Raw genomic sequence first — 20,155 nt, 5'->3', positions numbered from 1 at the left:
TCCATTACCCCCAACACCTCGTCCCCTTCCCACGGCACCTCTTCCTGCAATCGCAGGAGGTGTAATACCTGTCCATTTACCTCCTCTCTCCTCGCTGTCCAAGGCCCCAAACACTCCTTTCAGGTGAAGCATCGATTTACTTGTACTTCTTTCAATTTAATATACTGTATTCGCTGCTCACAATGTGGTCTCCTCCACATTGGGGAGACCATTCGCAGATTTGGTTGACCGTTTTGCGGAACACCTCCACTGAGTCTGCAAGCAGGACCCTGAGCTGCTGGTTGCTGGCCATTTCAACACTCCCCCCTGCTCTCATGACCACATCTCTGTCCTGGGAATGCTGCAGTGTTCCAGTGAACATCAACACAAGCTCAAGGAACAGCATCTCATTTACCGATTGGGCACACTACAGCCTGCCGGACTGAACATTGAGTTCAATAATTCAGAGCATGACTGCCCCCTCCCCACCTTTTTATTGTTATTTTTAGTTATTTTTTCTTTGTTATTTGTTTGTTTAGTTTGATTCTACTGTGCCTACCCACTTTTTTTTCATGTTTGTTATTGGGGCCAGGCTGTTCATTTTTCAGTCAATTAACACCCTCTCTGCACCAATACTTTGTCTTTCAACACACCATTAACATACCGTTTGCCTTTGCTCCATGACCTTCTGGTCAGTCATTCTCTGTGACCTTGTCCTATCAACACCTTTTCTACGGTTATCTCCTGCCCCACCCCCGCTTTACTTGCTTAAAACCTATTACATTTGCCAGTTCTGATGAAGGGTCATTGACCTGAAACGTTAACTCTGTTTCTCTCTCCACAAATGCTGTAAGATCTGCTGAGTATTTCCAGCATTTCTTGTTTTTATTTCAGATTTCCAGCATTTGCAGTATTTTGCTTTTATTTTATTGTAAGAACTTCAATTTAGTTCAAGACACCCAGATCTCCAAGCATGACACAAATTCCACTTACCTCTTAACTTTAGCATTCTAAGCCACAAGATACAAAACCCAGGATTTCATTACTTTCTAATCCCCTTATCTATATTATGCATTTGGAGTTTTCTGCTGGACATTCTCCCTGGGTTTCACATTGCTGACCATTCCCAGAAGAAGAAGTTAGCAGCTACAGAACCGAGCCTGCCTTTAACTACCCAGAATTTGGGTAAATGTAGTGGAACCCAGGGTCCAGTAGGTCTCTCTCATCACTCACTGAAAAATGTCACATTTATTTAACAGTAAACAGTTAAATAAGCAGTATTCAGTGCAGCAAGATATTCACGGTAATTACAAGCTTTGAAAACCTCTTAAAAGCATTAAAACAATAGACACTTCTACCGCATTTACCCTGTATATAAAGTCAGTCCCTAAAACAAAGACACTCCTGTACCATGGTATAAGACTACCATAAATCTCTACTGATAACTGAACCCTCTCATCGCTGGTATAATCTCAGTCAATCTGTTCTGCATCCTCTTTGTGACCTTGATATTCTTCCAGATGTAAAATTCCCAAACCTCTCCTGAGATATGAAAATGAGCCAAGCTGTAATGTGTACGGCCCACAGACTGTGGAAACAGCTAGCAGTGTATAGCATGGCCATAAATGCTTCATTATTGCCACAATCTATGTGGACTGATACCTTTTAATGACCTGGGCATCTGCACACCCAGGTACCTTCCCTTCTGCATTTCAAATCCAATCATTTTCCGACCCGACCCTAACTCCAACATGTACCACACCACATTTTTCCACTGTAAACTGCGCCGACCACCCACCTGCCTATCCTTCAATCCTGTCTTTGTCCTCCTGTGTCTTTTACAACCTATTGTAACAGGGCAGAAAATTTTTGGATTGTTCACTTCGTGCTCACGGCCACATCATTAATGTATATAAATACTCTCCTGGCTGGTGTCCCATCCACCACCCTCCATAAAATTCAGCTCTTCCAAAACTCTGTTGCCCAAATCCTATTCTGCATCAATTTCTCTTCATACATTTCCCCTCTCTTCCTTGTCCTCCAGTGTCTCAAATTTAAAATTCCCAACCTCATCTTTAAATCTCTTCATGGTCTTGCTCCTCCCAATCTACATTCTTCTCAACTGGGCTTCTTACAGAGTCATCGAGTTATACAGCACAGAAACAGGCCCTTCGGCCCATCATGTCTGTGCCGGCCATCGAGCACCCAACTATTCTAATCCCATATTCCTGCACTTGGCCCGTAGCATGGTATGCGATGGCATTTCAAGTGCTCATCTAAATACTTCTTCAATGTTCTGAGGGTTCCTGCCTCCACCTTCAGGCAGTGCATTCCAGATTCCAACCACCCTTTGGGTGAAAATTTTTTCCTTAAATCCCCCCTAAACCTCCTGCCCCTTACCCTAAATATATGCCCCCTGGTTCTTGACCCCTCCACTAAGGGAAAATGTTTCTTCCTATCTATCCTATCAATGCCCCTCATAATCTTGAACACCTCAATCATGACCCCCCTCAGCCTTCTCCACTCCAAGGAAAACAACCCTAGCCTATCCAGTCTCTCTTCATAGCTGAAATGCTCCAGCCAGGCAACATCCTGGTGAATCTCCTCTGCACCCTCTCCAGCACAATCACATCCTTCCTATAGTGTGGTGACCAGAACTGTACACAGTACTCCAGCTATGGCCTAACTAGCGTTTTATACAGCTCCATCATAACCTCCCTGCTCTTATATTCTATGCCTTGGCTAATAAAGGCAAGTATCTCATCTGTCTTCCTAACCACCTTACCTACCTGTGCTGCTGCCTTCAGTGATCTATGGACAAGTACACCAAGGTCCCTCTGACCTTCTGTACTTCCTAGGGTCCTACCATCCACTGTATATTCCTTTGCCTTGTTGGTCCTCCCAAGATGCATCACCTCACACTTCTCAGGATTAAATTCCATCTGCCACTGCTCCGCCCATCTTACCAGCCCATCTATATCGTCCTGTAATCTAAGGCTTTCCTCCTCACTATTTACAACACCACCAATTTTGGTGTCATCTGCGAACTTACTGATCATACCTCCTATATTCACCTGTAAATCGTTAATGTACACTACAAACAGCAAGGATCCCAGCACCGATCCCTGTGGTTACCACTGGTCACAGGCTTCAACTCACAAAAACAGCCCTCGACTATCACCCTCTGTCTCCTGTCACTAAGCCAATTGTGGATCCAATTTGCCAAATTGCCCTGGATCCCATGGGCTCTTACTTTTTTAACCAATCTCCCATGTGGGACCTTATCAAAAGCCTTACTGAAATCCATGTAGACTACATCAACTGCTTTAACCTCATCTATACATCTAGTCATCTCCTCGAAAAATTCAATCAAGTTAGTTAGACACGATCTCCCCCTGACAAAACCATGCTGACTATCCCTGATTATTCCCTGCCTCTCCAAGTGGAGATTAATCCTATCCCTCAGAATTTTTTCCAATATTTTCCCTACCATTGATGTTAGACTCACTGGCCTGTAATTACCTGGTTTATCCCTACTACCCTTCTTGAATAATGGTACCACATTCACTGTCCTCCAGTCCTCTGGTATCTCTCCTGTGGCCAGAGAGGATCTGAAAATTTGTGTCAGAGCCCCTGCTATCTCCTCCCTTGCCTCACATAACAACAGCCTGGGATACATCTCATCTGGACCTGGGGATTTATCCACTTTTAAACCTGCTAAAACAGCTAATATTTCCTTCCTTTCAATGCTAATATGTTCAAGTATATCACAATCCCCCTCCCTGATCTCTACACCTACATCGTCCTTCTCCATAGTGAACACAGATGAAAAGTAATCATTTAAACCCTAACCTATGTCCTCCAGCTCCACACACAGATTCTTGTTCCTTCACTGCACTATTGGCGACTGTGCTTTCAGATATCTGGGCCCCATGCTCTGACATTCCTTCCGTTAATCACTCTGCCTCTGACCAAGCTCATTCACCCCTCCTAATACCTCCTCCTTTGACTCAGTGGTCTTTGTTTTTTCTGGTGCCTCTGGGGCTTTTCCCTGCATTAAAGACGCTACCTCAATGCAAGATGTTGTTGGTGCTGTAAAAATGTGCCGCCCCAACGCAGACTCCTGTGAATAGCCACTCACCAGGAACTTGCAGTCTTGCACTCTGCTCCCCAAGTGCCACTGTCACCTTCCTCAGAACTCCACGCTCCATTATGTTTGCCATAAGTCAATTCCGTGAGACCTTATCAAATATTTTTTAAACCAGCCACACACATTCCCAATATTTATTCTGTCCTTTTCTTCAAATAATCCTGTGAGGCCTGTCAAGCACAACCTGTTCTTTAGAAATCTGTAATCTTTGGCCCTAATTCCTCGTTTTTTTACAACTGATCAGAATTTCATCCTGTATTAGATTTGGGAACCAACTTACCAAACCAGCTTGAGTACAGGGCCCCCAAATATGGGACCTCCCCAAATACAGGAACATCCCCTCCCCAAATAAAGTCATATAGTCATTTACAGCACAGAAAAAGGCCATTCGGCCCATTGAGTCCATGCAGACTCGACATAGAGCTATCCAGTCAGTCCCACTCCCTCATTCGATCCCCATAGCCCTGCAAGTTTATTTCCTTCAAGTGGCCATCCAATTTCCTCTTGAAGTCATTGATCATCTCCACTTTCACCACCTTGTGGGCAGCAAGTTCCAGATCATTACCACCTGCTGTGTTAAAAAAAGTGATTCTTTATACTCTCCCTGCAACTTTTGCCAAAAACTTTCAATCTGTGTCCCCTAGTCCTTGTACCATTTGTTAATGGGAACAGTTTTTCCTTGTCTAACTTATCTAAGACTGACATAATCTTGTACACTTGTCAAATCTCCACTCAATCTCCTTTGTTCTAAGGAGAACAAACCCAGCTTTTCCAACCTAACCTTGTAACTAAAATTCTCCATCCCTGGAACCATTCTGGTAAATCTCCTCTGCACCCTCTCAAGGACCTTCACATCATTCCTGAGTGTGTTGACTAGAACTGGATGCAATACTCCAGTTCAGGCTAAATCAGAGCTTTATAAAGGTTCAGCATAACTTCGCTGCTTTTGTACTCAATGCCTCCATTATGAAGCTCAAGATCCCATATGCTTTACTAACCAGTCTCTGAATATATCCTTCCACCGTCAAAGATCGATGCACATGCACCCCCAGATCCCTCTGCCCTGCACACTCTTTAGAACTGTGTCATTAAATCTATATTGCCTCACCCTATTCCTTCTGCCAAAATACATCACTTCACGGTTGTCTGTATTAAATTCCATCTTCCACCTATTTGCCCATTCTGCTAGCCTATCTATGTCCTGTTGCGCTCGATTGATATCATCCTCACTGTTTGCCACACCTCCAAGTTTGGTGTCATTGGCAAATTTTGATATTCTACTCGGTGTATTCCAAGACCCAAGTCATTTATATGTAGCAAAAAAGCAGTGGTTCCAGCATTGACCCTTGGGGAACCACTGTCTACCATCCTCCAGTAGTGGGGACCACCCACCCCCCCCCCACCCCCCAAGATACCTTATTCCTTCCCAATAAAGAACCACTCAAGTACAGGACCACCCCCAAACTCAGGACCTGCGTTATGTCCCATGAATAAAAGGTGAATGGAGAATCTCAGGACATTGTATCCTAATTATGCTGAGTTTTGGGACAGTGTTTGATGGGACAGTGTAGAGGGAGATTTACTCTGTATCTAATTCGTGCTGTACCTGTCCTGGAAGTGTTTGATGGGACAGTGTAGAGGGAGCTTTACTCTGTATCTAACCCCGTTTTTATTTTTATTTTTTTTAATTGCCCCATTTTTTTTCTTTTTTTTTCTTTGCTTTACCCTGTGTCTAACCCCCGTTTTTTTTTTTCTTTTTTTTTCAAGATGGCCTTTATACCCCAGGCCCCTTTTATATTTTCCATGTCGAGGGGGCCTTTATTCCTCAGGCCCCCTTTATATACATACTTATATTTTTTAAATAACTTTATTAAGAACAGAAATAAACAAAAACTCAAATTAAAATGCCATTTTCAGCGTCGACAATGCACTCCAGTCCCTGCGGTGCCCACCGGTCACGGAAGGCCTCAAGCGTACCGGCGGACACTGCATGCTCCCTCTCCAGGGACACCGGGTGCGAACTTAACCTTGGAAGAGGGGCAGGCAATCAGGGAGGACGGACCCCCCCACCAACCCCCGACAGCCCGCAGCCTGGACCTGTGAATTGCTACCTTGGCCAGGCCCAGGAGCAGACCGACGAGGAGATCCTCCTCCTGGCCCAGGCCTGTCCGCACTGGCTGCCCAAAGATCAGGAGCGCGGGGCTGAAGTGCAGCCCGAACTTGAGGAGCAGCCCCTTCAAATACTCAATGAGGGGCTGCAACCTCGCACACTCCATATATACATGGAACACGGACTCGTCCAGGCCGCAGAAAGTACAGGCGGCCTGGGAGTCCGGGAAGACTGCCACATAGAGAGACCTCCATCGGGGTTTCCCCTCGCCGCCAGATGGCAACACTGACCGTCAGAGCATGTCCGGCCGGCTGATGAGGGCGAGGAAGTGGAGAGTGTGCAGGAGCAGCCCGTACAGGAAACCCCTCCGCACCGTTTGGAACGGCACGGAGGGCATTTCCGAGAGGCAGCTCGGGTTGTGCGGGACCGGCTCCTGAGGAGGGTTTCAGGGCCTGAATCCGATGAACAGTTCCGGCCGAGCAGGAGTCAGCTCGGCCGGGAGAACTCTGCGCTCCCGGGCCCCTTCATCACCTGCAGTGAGGATACTCCTCCGCCCATCGGTCCATCCCTGGAGCTGGCGTCCCGGACAGCCGAGGCACTCTCCTCCGCCGGCAGCGGAGCGCCCTGACTGGAGGCGACCATGTTCCAGACTCGGAATAGATCCCGGTAAGACAGGCAACTCCCTCAGAGAGGCGCGGCTAACGGTCTCCGCCAGGAGCTGCATGTCGTCTTGACACTGGCGGAAAAAAAATGTCGCCAGCGCACACCATCTGGGAGGATGCTCAACGTACAGGTATCTCTGCAGGGTCCGAAGGCGGAGAGTCGCAGCCTGGGTGCAGACGCACACCAGCGACTGGCCACCCTCCTCGATCGGGAGACTCAGGACCGCGGCAGAGACCCAGTGTTTCCTCTTGCCCCAGAAGAAATCGACGAGCTTCTTCTGGGTCTTGGTGATGAATGCATGGGGCGGGGCCAAAGTGACCAACCGGTACCACAACATCGAGGCCACCAGTTGTTTTGTGACCAGCGCTCGGCCCCTGTAGGAAAGCACTCGGAGCAGTCCTGTCCAGCGCCCCAGCCGATTGGTGACTTTCGCCTCCAACTCCTGCCAGTTTGCCGGCCAGGCTTCCTCAGCGGGGCTAAAGTGGACTCCCAGATACAGGAGATGCATGGTGCTCCACGCAAAAGGTGTTAAGTCCTCCGGTAGGGAGTCCACCTGCCACTGACCCACCAGGAGTCCGGAACATTTCTCCCAATTGATCCTTGTGGAGGACGTGGCAGAAAAGGTCTGCTGGCACTCGCGCATCCTCTGCAAGTCAACGGGATCTGTAACCGCAAGGAGCACGTCATCGGCATAAGCCGAGAGGACAACCCACATGGCCGGCCCGCGCAGAGCCAATCCCGTCAACCTCCTGTGAAGCAGGCACAGGAACGGCTCCACGCAGATGATATCCAATTGGCCGGACATGGGGCATCCCTGACGCACTCCTCTCCCAAAGTGTAGGGGAGCCATCAAGGACCCGTTAACTCTGACTAGACACTCTGCGGCGGCGTATAAAAGTCGGACCCAGGCCACAAAATGCAGCCCGAGTCCGAATGAGCGCAGAGTCCCAAAAAGTTATTCGAGTTCCACCCTGTTGAACGCCTTCTCCTGATCGAAGGAGAGAAAGGCGACCGACTGACCAGTCCTCTGGGAAAGATGAATCAGGTCCTGGACCAGGTGAATGTTGTCCTGGATGGAACGTCCCGGGACCGTGTAGAATCGGTCGGGGTGGATCATGTGGGCCAGTACGGAGCCCAGGCGGGTAGACATAGCCCGGGCAAAGATCTTATAACCCGTGCTGAGGAGGGAGACCGGACGCCAGTTTTTAAGCAAGCGGAGATCGCCCCTCTTCGGCAACAGGACAATGACCGCCCTGCATCACGAGAGGGGCATCTCCCCAGTTGCCAGGCTTTCTCCCAAGACCCGCACGTACTCATCCCCTAGGACGTCCCAGAATGCCCTGAGGAACTCCACGGTCAGCCGTCCAGCCCTGGGGATTAGCCCCTTGAGAGCTGGTGGAGGGCACCGGTCAGCTCCGCCAACGTGAGCAGGCCTTGGGCTGAGCCCAGGCTTGGGTTGTGCCATGGTGTCCAGGGGATGAGCTTCTCGGCGTTTAATTTTCCTCCGCGCCTTCCTTCCACTCCAACAGGCACCGCCCTCCCTGCTGGTGCCTGTGAAAACCACAGCCTCCGAAACCGACTGAGCGGCACCTTTAGGAAGTGTAGGGGGAGTGGGAGGAGGTACAGCAGTGCCACCCTAGGCGACCGAGGTGGAGTTGGCAGCCAGGAGGTTCGTAAGAACTGCCCCACCCCCTTGCAGACACGGCACCGCGCCCCGTCCAAGGTCCAGAAGACGCGGCAGGACGTCCCCTGGAACTCTACATTGAAATGGCCATCTGTGACCTCCTCCCGCACCAGCTGCATAAATAACTGGCGGCGGAAGGTGTACACATGCCGGAGGCTGTTCTCCCGAAGATCGAACGGGACTGGGGTGAGCCCTGTCTTTACTTCCACAGATGGTGCAGGTGGGGAAGGAGGAGCTCACCAGGAATGAAGGGCGGGACATTTGACAGAATGACCCATTGCGCAGTGGCCTCCAGGGGGTCCACTGGCAGAAAGCAGCACAGTGGCTCAATGGTCAGCACCGCAGCCTCACAGCTCCAGCAACCCAGGTCCAGTTCTGGGTACTGCCTGTGCGGAGTTTGCAAGTTCTCCCTGTAACCCCGTGGGTTTCCGCTGGGTGCTCCGGTTTCCTCCCACAGCCAAAGACTTGCAGGTTGATGGGTAAATCGGCCATTGTAAATTGCCCCTAGTGGAGGTAGGTGATAGGAGAATGGTGGGGATGTGGTAGGGAATATAGGATTAATGTAGGATTAGTATAAATGGGTGGTTGATGGTCAGCACAGATTCGGTGGGCTGAAGGGTCTGTTTCAGTGCTGTATCTCTCTATGACTCTAAAGGTCCCGCCCATGGTGAGCCCCTTGCTCAGGTCCAGGGACACTGCCCGCTCAGTCTTCAGGAAAAACACAGCCTTCCCGTACATTTTGGAGGCAGTAACAATGGCCGAAGGGTCAATAACCTCGGCCATTGCCTTCACACACACCTCTATTGGCATATTGTGGTGGACGTAGCTCTTGACCCAATGCTTAGATGTTATCATCACAAACGGTGACGGGGCAACAGGTGCAACTGCAGCAGCCACAGCAGCATATGTGCGAGAAGGCTCCGCCATCAGCGAAGATGGGTTTGCCATGGGGTCCAAGAGCCATGCCCACCCCTAAGAAATAAAACAAACAACAGTTTTTTTTTAACTAAAGCAATATGATGGGGGGTTGGGTGCAAAGGAAAAGCAGAGGAGAGTAGAGATTAGGTAGCTGAGTGGTGGAAGGGAGAGAAAGGCTGCGAGGATGTTTCTCTTCAATTGGTGGTTGGAGCACCTTACTTTAGAGAACACATAGTCCAGTCTTCTGGTCAGGGGAGGGCTCTTCACCCGCGTCGGCTGGAACCTCTGGTTCGTTCCACTTTCTGCTCTTGTTACAAAGAGTTTCTTCACCCGGGCGGCTCCAGCCCTCCCGAGTCACGCAGTTGGGGTGGGGAGGGAGGCCCCATAGTGCAAGATGGAGGAAAACACAAAAGCAAATAAAGGGGCCCCCTATAGAATCTTTCAGCCCCACCCCTGGATCTTCCGGCATCTCCTCCCTTCCCCAACAGTCCAAGAAAAACCGTTCACCAGTGCTCCAACACCCACCTCTCCAAAATAACTCGCAGGTCCTTTACTCCAATAGATAGACTCAGTACCACACTTGTGTTATAGTTTGTAGTTGTTATTCTCAGCTCTCAGTTCTCTCCTCTCCAGCTGCTGCTCCCACAGCTTCAGCTGATTACACACAGGGAGTGCTCCACAAATTGCCCAGCCAATCCCGTGCTGTCCCTGTCCTGGGAGTGTTTGATGGGACAGTGTAGAGGGAGCTTTACTCTTCTAATCTGTGCTGTACCTGTCCTGGGAGTGTTTGATGGGACAGTGTAGAGGGAGCTTTACTCTTCTAATCTGTGCTGTACCTGCCCTGGGAGACCAGACATTGGGTAGAAGGGTACTCCAGAACTGACATGTCTTATGTTGACAAATTCAAATTTTCTGATCCTTACCCTCAGTAGTAAACCAAATTGTGATTATAGAGCTGATCTTTAAGCTGATTGGTTGGGGTGAAAGGGTTTCATTTGCCCTGGGCCCTGCTCTGGAAAGGTGTACAGAATTGTAACAATGCTGCCTGTTTCACTCCCCTCTTTTCCAGGGAATCTACAGCTGTTTCAGTGGTGTACAGGAGGTCTCCAGCCCACTTCATGTGGCCTCTCCCATTGTCTCCTCGAGCTTTTCTCAAGGCAACATGCTGAAGATGTTGCAGGCAGCCAAAGACTTAGTCTCATCCACAAATATGGAAAGTTCTTTGGAGAATGCAACAAAGACAATAGAGCACTGGACACGTACAGGCGAAAGCCTCACAAACAGATTCCCCAAAGCACCATCACAGCATATTGAAGGATCACGTGCCATGGACAGCAAACCACTTTCTGTGCCCTGTATTCCCAGCAGACACCAGGGCCGCTGCCTTCCAGTAACATTATCTCCAGCGCTGCCTTCACAACGGGAGACAAGATGGTCAGATCGACCAATAATTAAATACAAGAGCAGATCAGTTGGCAAATATCTAGCAGCAAAACCTGTTACTGTAATCCACAACCCTCATCCCATTTCACCAGTTGACCTCCCTGTGCATTCCCTGAAGTCCCCTAGAATCCCATTTATCAGTAATAATGAATTACATTACCAGGATATTTATAACAGAAAATATTTCACCAGAAGACTGTCCTTGCCTTCTAGGAAATTGGCCAGTTATTCTGTCGGAAGTGTTGGCTCTCGGAGTGGGACAGAGACAGTGCCTGCAGTGAAATCTTGTATTGGATTGAATGAGAAATGGCTTGTGGGAAATCCGCTCCCTCCAGTGTCATATCCCAACCAGACTAACTGTAGTTCCTGCATCAGGCTTTATTCTGGGACCCAGCCAGAGGATTTACCCTCCCTAACCAGGCGATCTTCATATATCAGAGCAACAAGGGAACAAGAGGAAAACTCAAGGTTACGAGACAGATCAGGAAACTTGGAAAAGCCAGAACTACGAGGAGAAATTGGTGATTTATTCTCTAGCCTAAACAGTGAGATCCTGGAACTGAAAGGGGACACTGTCAAGCAGTCCTCAGATCTAAGAGAAGGGCTCCCTGGCCATGATAATATGCACTTGTACGCTAGTTCACTGAGAAGGCTCAAGTATTCTCAGTCTGCCAGGCTTCCCTCTTACAGAGAGGCCTGTCTGCATAACTCCGCTGCCCTGAGACATGCCTCCACAGAGCTGCACCAACACTCATGGTTACATTCCTGTCCTAGTCCCTCCATGTATGTCTGGCATCGCAGAGTGGGATCCCAACACTTCAACTGGTTGATTGGGCCTGGACACCAGTCCTGTGACAGAGGCATTGTGATGAAGTACTTGGAAAAAAGGACTACACAACAGGACAGTCCTGTGAGAGAGCCCACAGATGGCAGGAGTAGAATGATCCATCATGGGGTGAGAGCCAGGAGAAGCCAGCATGTGGAGACTGGAAGAGCAGGAGCCAATTTCTCTCATTTGAGAAAATCATGTGCAAGGGTTTCCAGTCTCGAATCTGAGGTATAGATTCAGTAAGATTTAAAGAATTAAACTCCAGGAGTGAAAACATTTCTTTCATTCAGTGATCCCCTTCTCGGTTCAATTACTTTGAATATTTTCCAACTGTTCCTTCTCTCTCCGATCAGAGTTCATCTTGATCACTGATTTAGCCGTCTGGGTTGAAATGACATTTTTTCCCAATCTAACTCTCCTGTCCCAACACCTGGGCTATTTACCCATACTCCTTCATGGGATAAAGATGTCATGGCAACCAAGCAGGCCTCAGGTGAGTGAGCAGAAATGCTGCGGGCAAAGAAATATGAATTAAATTGAAAATTGAATGAAGGGATCCACCACACTCAGGGCTGCAGCTCTCTCTTGGGACATGAGATTTATTTCTATAGAAATGAATATCCATTTTAAGCGGTGGGTGGGGGGGGGCGGGTTCACCTCTGCTAAAATATCCAGTGTGTTTGTCACATGAACTGAACTTTTCTTGAGTTCAACTGAGTAGCAGTAGCAACTGCACAGCTTGGCCAAGGGATGCCCACATCATTTACACAGAAACAGATCACAGCAAAATATTTTAAAATGTTTTCAGAGAGCAAAGCTGCCCTCCATGTCCCTGTGAGTGGATTCAGGGGCTAGGTCTTCCTTGAGCTCAATGGCACTCGCCTGACACTGAGACAGTGCCAGTGCAGCCAGAACTACCTGCAACTGTAGGCTTGGTCATGCAATCATCAGTATCAAAGACACTGCTCTCTGATGGAGATGCTCAAAGTGCTTCTGTTACCGAGGGTGAAACACAAGGTGGGGCTAGCACGAGAGGCGGGACTGGTGTGAGGCGGGGCTGGCACGAGAGGCGGGGCTGGTGTGAGAGGCGGGGCTGGCACGAGAGGCGGGGCTGGTGTGAGAGGCGGGGCTGGCACGAGAGGCGGGACTGGCGTGAGAGGCGGGGCTGGCACGAGAGGCAGGGCTGGTGTGAGAGGCAGGGCTGGCACAAGAGGTGGGGCTGGCATGAGGTATCATGCTGTGGCCAGTACTCTTAAAACATTTCTTTTTTTTTTCCTGGCAGCAGTTTGGGATGTTTGAGAGTTCATTCTCTGACACCACCATATCAACATTCAGGCACTCCTGAACAGAAATCCAACATCACTCAATTACATAGATCTCAGAGTGAATCGAGTTCTAACATTGCATAGAGAGACAGAACTAAGAACATAAGAAATAGGAGCATTCATTGGTCATTTGGCCCTTTGAGCATGCTACACCATTCAATATGATCATGGCTGATCTTCTCACTCATCTCTACCTTCCCACACAATCCCCATATCCCTTAAATTCCTTAGTATCCAAAATTCTTTTACCTCTCTCTTGAATATACTCAATGACTGAGCGTCCACAGTTTTCTGGGGTAGAGAATTCCAAAGATTCACAACCCTTTGAGAGAAGAGATTTCTTCTCATCTCAGTCCGAAGTGGCCGACACCTTATTCTGAGCCTATGACCCATAGTTCTAGATTCCCCAGCCAGGGGAAACATTCTCCCAGCATCTCCTCTGTTTAGCCCCTTAAGAATTTTACATGTTTCAACAAGATCATCTCTCCTTCTTATAAACTCTAGGGAATATAGGCCTTGTCTACTCAATTTCTCCTCATTGGACAATTCCCTCCTCCCAGGAATCAGACCAGTGAACCTTCATTGCACTCCCTCTAAGGCAAATATATCCTTCCTTAGGTAATGAGACTAAAACTGTACAGAGTACACCAGTGTGGTCTTACCAAGGTCCGATATCATTGCAGTAAGACTTCTTTACTCTTATACTCCAATCCCTTTGTACCAAAAGCTAACATACCATTTGCTTCCTGTACCTGCATGTTAACTTCCTGTGATTCATGTGCAAGGACACAGAGGTCCCTCTCAATGCAAATACTTCCCAGTCTCTCACCATTCAAAAAATAGCATGTTTTTTTATTTTTCCTACCAAAATGGATAAATTCACTCCTCCCCACATTATATTCCATCTGTCATGATTTGCCCATTCACTTAATCTGTCTATATCCCTTTACAGCCATTTTACGTTTCCTCACAGCTTACTTTCTCACTAACTTTATAACGTCAACAAACATAAGTCAGTGATATAGATTCTAAATAGCTGAGGTGCCAGTGCTGATCATTGCAGCACTCCATTAATTACAACCTGCCAACCTGGAAATTATTGTTTTTTCCTACACTCTGTTTTCTATCTGTTAGCCAATCCTAATCTGTGCTAATATATTTCCACCTCCATAACATCGCCCGAATTTGCCTCTGTCTCAGCTCAACTGCTGCTGAAACCTTCGTTACCTCTAGATTTGACTATCCTAACGTACTCTTGGCTGGTCTCACATTCTACTCTTGGTAAGCTTGAGGTCATCCAAAATGCTGCTGCCCATAGAAACATAGAAAACAGGAGCAGGAGTAGGCCATTCGGCCCTTCGAGCCTGCTCCGCCATTCATTATGATCATGGCTGATCATCCAAATCAATAACCTGTTCCTGCTTTTGCCCCATATCCTTTGATCCCTTTAAACCCAAGAGCGATATCTAACTCCTTCTTGAAAACATACAATGTTTTGGCCTCAACTGCTTTCTGATGCAGTGAATTCCACAGACGCATCACTCTCTGGGTAAAGAAATCTTTCCTCATCTCAGTCCTGAATGGTTTACCCCGTATCCTTAGACTATGACCCCTGGTTCTGGACTCCCCACCATCGGGAACATCCTTCCTGCATCTTCCCTATCAAGTCCTGTTAGAATTTTATAGGTTTCTATGAGATCCCCCTCACTCTTCTGAACTCCAGCGAATATAATCCTAACCGACTCAATCTCTCCTCGTACGTCAGTCCCACCATCCCAGGAATCAGTCTGGTAAACCTTCGCTGCACTCCCTCTATAGCAAGAACATCCTTCCTCAGATAAGGAGACCAAAACTGCATGCAATATTCCAGGTGTGGCCTGATCAAGGCCCTGTATAATTGCAGCAAGACATTCTCTGCTCCTGTACTCGAATCCTCTCACTATGAAGGCCAACATACCATTTGCCTTTTTTACCGCCTGTTGCACCTGCATGCTTACTTCAGCGACTGGTGTACGAGAACACCCTGGTCTCGTTGCATATTCCCCCCTCTCAGTTTATAGCCGTTCAGATAATAATCTGCCTTCCTGTCTTTGCTACCAAAGTGGATAACCTCACATTAATCCACATTATACTGCATCTGCCATGCATCTGCCCACTCACTCAACTTGTCCAAATCAACCTGAAGCTTCTCTGCATCCTCCTCACAACTCACTCTCCCACCCAGATTTGTGTCATCTGCAAATTTGGAGATATTACATTTAGTTCCCTCATCTAAATCATTAATGTATATTGTGAATAGCTGGGGTCCTAGCACCGATCCCTACTAGTCACTGCATGCCATTTGGAAAAGACCCATTTATCCCTACTCTTTGTTTCCTGTCTGCCAACCAACTTTCTATCCATCGCAATAAACTACCCCCAATCCCATGCGCTTTAATTTTACACGTTAATCTCTTATGTGGGACTTTGTCGAAAGCCTTCTGAAAGTCCAAATAAACCACATCCACTGGCTCCCCTCATCAACTCTCGAACAAAGAACAGTGCAGCACAGGAACAGGCCATTCGGCCCTCCAAGCCTGCGCCGATCTTGATGCTTCTCGAAATTAAAACCTTCTGCACTTCCTAGTAACTAGTAGTTACATCCCCGAAGGATTCCAGTACATTTGTCAAGCATGATTTCCCTTTCGGAAATCCATGCTGACTCTGTCCGATTCTACCACTGTTCTCCAAATGTTCTGCTATAAAATCTTTGAAAATGGACTCTAGAATTTTCCCCACGACCGACGTCAGGCTGACTGGTCTATAATTCCCTGCTTTCTCTCTACCTCCCTTTTTAAATAGTGGGGTTACATTAGCTACCCTCCAATCTGTAGGAACTGTTCCAGAGTCCATAGAATTTTGGAAGATGACCACCAATGCATCCACTATTTCTAGGGCCACTTCCTTAAGTATTCTGGGATGCAGACCATCAGGCCCTGGGGATTTATTGGCCTTCAATTCCATCAATTTCCCCAACACCATTTCTCTACTCATTCTGATTTCCTTCAGTTCCTCTCTCTCACTAAACTCTGTGTTCCCCAACATTTCTGGTATGATATTTGTGTCCTCCTTTGTGAAGACAGAACCAAAGTATGCATTTAGTTGGTCAGCCATTTCTTTGTTCCCCATAATAAATTCCCCTGTTTCTGACTGTAAGGGACCTACATTTGTCTTCACCAATCTTTTTCTCTTCACATACCTATAGAAACTTTTACAGTCAGTTTTTATGTTCCCCGCAAGCTTGCTCTCGTACTCTATTTTCCCCTTCTTAATCAATCCCTTGGTCCTCCTTTGCTGAATTCTAAACTGCTCCCAATCCTCAGGTCTGTTGTTTTTTCTGGCAAATTTGTATGCCTCTTCCTGACTGGAATCTCTAATGCTATAATGCTATCTCTAATTTCCCTTGTAAGCCATGGTTTGGCTACCTTTCCCGTTTTCTTTTGCGCAAGACAGGGATAAACAATTGTTGCAGTTCATCCATGCGCTCTTTAAATGTTTGCTATTTCCTTTCCACCATTGTCCCTTTTAGTAATGTTTCCCAATCCATCATAGCCCATGTCTTAACTTGCACCAAGTCCCATTTCCCTATCACCCCTGTGCTCACTGACTTCCATTGGCACCCGGTTAAGCAGCGTCTTGATTTTAAAATTCCCTGCATTTTCAAACCCCTCCAGGGCCTTGCGCCTCCCTATCTCTGTAATCGCCTCCAGCCCCACAACCCTCTGAGATATCTACAGTTGCCCAGGCCCTAAGCTCTGGAATACCCTCTCTACATCTCTCCACCTCCCGACCTCACTTTCCTCCTTTAAAACACTCCTTAAAACCTACCTCTTTGACCAAGATTTTGGTCATCTGACCGAATATCTCCTATGTGGTTCGTTGTCATATTTTGTTGTATAATGCTCCTGTGAAGCACCTTGAGATGTTTTATTACATTAAAGGCACTATATAAATATAAGTTGTTTTTGGAAAGTCCAAATATACTACATCCACTGGTTCCCCCTTATCTACCCAGCCAGTTACAACAAATGTTCCCTCTAAGCTGCCAAAAGTCCCCTCACAGGCCTTGCAAAAGTCATCCCCTTGAAGTTACCATGCTTGTGTGACCAAGCAAAAACAGTTAAAGGGCCCATGCACTTAAACAAATCACCCGCAGACTCCAAAAAAAATTTAGAGGGTATGTTGGTTACAACCTCAAAAAATTCTAATAGATTTGTCAAACAAAATTTCCCTTTTGTAAATCCATGTTGACTCTACCTAATCTTATGCTCTGTCATCACGTCCTTAATAATAGATACTAGCATTTTCCCTACTATTGATGTCAGGCTGATTGACCTTAGTTCCCTGTTTTCTCTCTCCCTCCTTTCTTGAACATTGGGGTTATGTTTGCTAACTTCCAATCCACGTGAACCATTCCAGAATCTCGGGCATTCTGGAACATCAAAACCAATTCATCCACTATCTCTGCGGCCACTGCTTTTAAAAGCGTAGCATGTAGGCTATCAGGTCCAGGGGATTTGTTAACCTTTTGCCCCATTAATTTATCCAGTACTATTTCTTTACTAATACTAATTTATTTAAATTCCTCATTCTCACAAGATCCTTGGTTCCCCACGATTTCCAGAATTTTTTTGTGTTCCACTGTGAAGACAGAAACAAAGTGTATGTTTCATGTCTGCCATTTCCTTATTCTCCATAATTTCTCCTGTCTCTGTTATGTTTACTTTAACTAATCGCTTCCTTATCACATACCTATAAGAAAATAGTTTACTCTCATTTGTTATTTTCTCTTTCTTTATTCATTTCTTGGCCCTCCTTTGCTGAATTCTAAAATCCCTCCCAGTCATCTATCTTTCTATTACTTTTGGCAACATTTTAAGCCTCTACTTTTAATCTATCTTTAACTTCTCTTGTTAGCCATGGCTTTACCACTTTTCCCCTAGGATTTTTATTCCTCAAGGGAATGTATATTCATTGCATTGCCATTATTTATCTACCTTCATATCTTTTAATCTAGTTTCCCAACCTAGCCCCTCATACCTTCTTAGCTTTCTTGGCTCAGATGTAAGACCCCAGTTTCAAACTTAATTACATGACTCTCAAACTCAAAAATAACAATTCTATATTATGATCACTCTTCCCCAGAGGCTCCATGACTACAAGGTTATTAATAAACTCTTTTTCATAAACTCTTTTTCATTGCATAATACTAGATCTAAAATAGCATGTTCCTGATGTTGGTTCCTCAAAACACTGATCTAGAAAATTATTTTGTACACATTCCTTGAACTTGTCCTCCATACAATTACTGCAAATTTGGTGTGTCCATTCTATATGAAGTTTAAAGTCCCACTTGGTTACTGTATTACCCATGTTACATATGCCTCTAATGTCGTGATTATACTCTGCCTTGCACTACAACTGCTGTTCAGGTGCCTATAAACAACTCACATCAATGTTTTCTGCCCCTTGCTGTTTTTTTAGCTCCACCTAAACTAATTCTACTTCTTGATTTTCTGAGCTCAGATTCGTTCTCTCCACTGTCTTTATCCCATGCTTTATTATCAGGGATAGCCCTCTTCCTTTTCCATTTTGCCTACCTCTTCTGAAAGTTAAATATCCTGGAACATTTCATTCCCATCTTTGGTCACTTTTCAACCACATCTTCCTCCGTAATGATCATTAGATCAAATCCATTCATTTTTATCTGTGCAATTAATTCATCTTTTTTGTTGTCAATGCTTCACGGATTTTTACCTTTGTTAAGCTCTCTCCCTCCCTGACCCACTCTGCTTGTTTTTACTAGATCGCTACTCTGCTCTACAGCCTTGTCATTTCTCTTACTTCTTTTAAAATTATCTTTTACTGAATCCCCCAACCCCCACTCCACCCCCAACCCCAGCCACCATTAGTTTAATAAAATAAGTTAGTTATTTGATTTGCTGGAACACTGATCCCGGCCTGATTTAAGTGGAGCCCATCCCAATGGAACAGCTTCCTCTTTTCCCAGTGCTGGTGTCAGTGCCCCATGAATCAAAGCCCCACATCACTCTTTCAGCCATACATTCAACCTTCTGATCTGTTTGCCCCTATGTCAATTTGCACATGGCTCAGGTAACAATCCAGAAATTATTACCTTTGAGGTTTTGTGTTTTAACTTGGATTTGAGTCTCTCAAACTCTCTCAGCAGAACATCGTTCCTTGTTCTACCTATGCCATTAGCTCCCACATGGACCACAACAAATGGATCCTCAGCCTCTAGCTTCGAGAAGATGTCTCTAACCCTGGCATGGGGCAGGCAACACAACCTTCAGAACTTCCGGTTGCTGCTGCAGAGAACAGTATCTAGCCCCATGACTATAATGTCTGCTATCACTTCCACATTCCCTTTCTCTTCCTTCATGAGAATTCTGAGAAGACATCAGTGTGACTGTGCATCATGGATCTTCCTTCAAACCACCCACTTGATTGGCTCCTAGGCCTACAGTGTTGTGCTCATCCATCTTGCAGACTTTGCCCTCATGCACAAAGGCAGCAAGTACCTTGTTTCTGTTGAATAAGGGTAAAGGCTGAGTCTCCTCAAGCACTGCACCTGGGGGTCCCCATGCCTGCCTGACTTGTAGTCACATCCTTGTGTCACTAACCACTAAACAGACCTGTAGTGACCTAATCTAAGGAGTGTGATTGTCACCTGGATCAAGGTATCCAGGCAACATATCCATCAATTCCCTGATGCCCTGCAATTTCTGCACCTTGGACTCCAGCTCAACAACTCAGATCTGAACTTTAAGTTGCAGATACTTACTGCAGATGTGGTTGTCTGGATCATGATGCTCTCAACAGACTCCCACATGCTGCAGTTGTGGTACATCACGTACACTGCCAACACTATCTAATCTAGTTTTATTTAAATTTAATTAATTAAAGTTTATGTATTTAATCAACTTGCTTAAATATTTTTAGTTTTTTTTTAACAACATACTTGATCTAGTTTAAATTATAGGAAGATTAAATT

The 20,155-nt window shown here is 46.4% G+C and overlaps 1 protein-coding gene across 1 annotated transcript in view; it reads left to right on the top strand.

Annotated features, from left to right (window-relative positions):
- The window catches only part of LOC137384487 (glutamate receptor ionotropic, NMDA 2C-like), a 397,390-nt gene extending 385,380 nt beyond the window's left edge, over window positions 1-12,010 (top strand). The window contains exon 12 of the mRNA XM_068058626.1: window positions 10,574-12,010. Within this exon, the coding sequence (XP_067914727.1) occupies window positions 10,574-12,010 (1,437 nt within the window). The remainder of the gene's footprint in view (window positions 1-10,573) is intronic.
- Window positions 12,011-20,155: the final 8,145 nt, after the last annotated feature.

Source organism: Heterodontus francisci, chromosome 26 (genome assembly GCF_036365525.1).
Source record: "Heterodontus francisci isolate sHetFra1 chromosome 26, sHetFra1.hap1, whole genome shotgun sequence".
In the NCBI taxonomy this organism is placed as follows: domain Eukaryota; kingdom Metazoa; phylum Chordata; class Chondrichthyes; order Heterodontiformes; family Heterodontidae; genus Heterodontus; species Heterodontus francisci.
The sequence above is the reverse complement of the archived record's forward strand: the minus strand, read 5'-3'. Positions and strand labels throughout refer to the sequence as shown.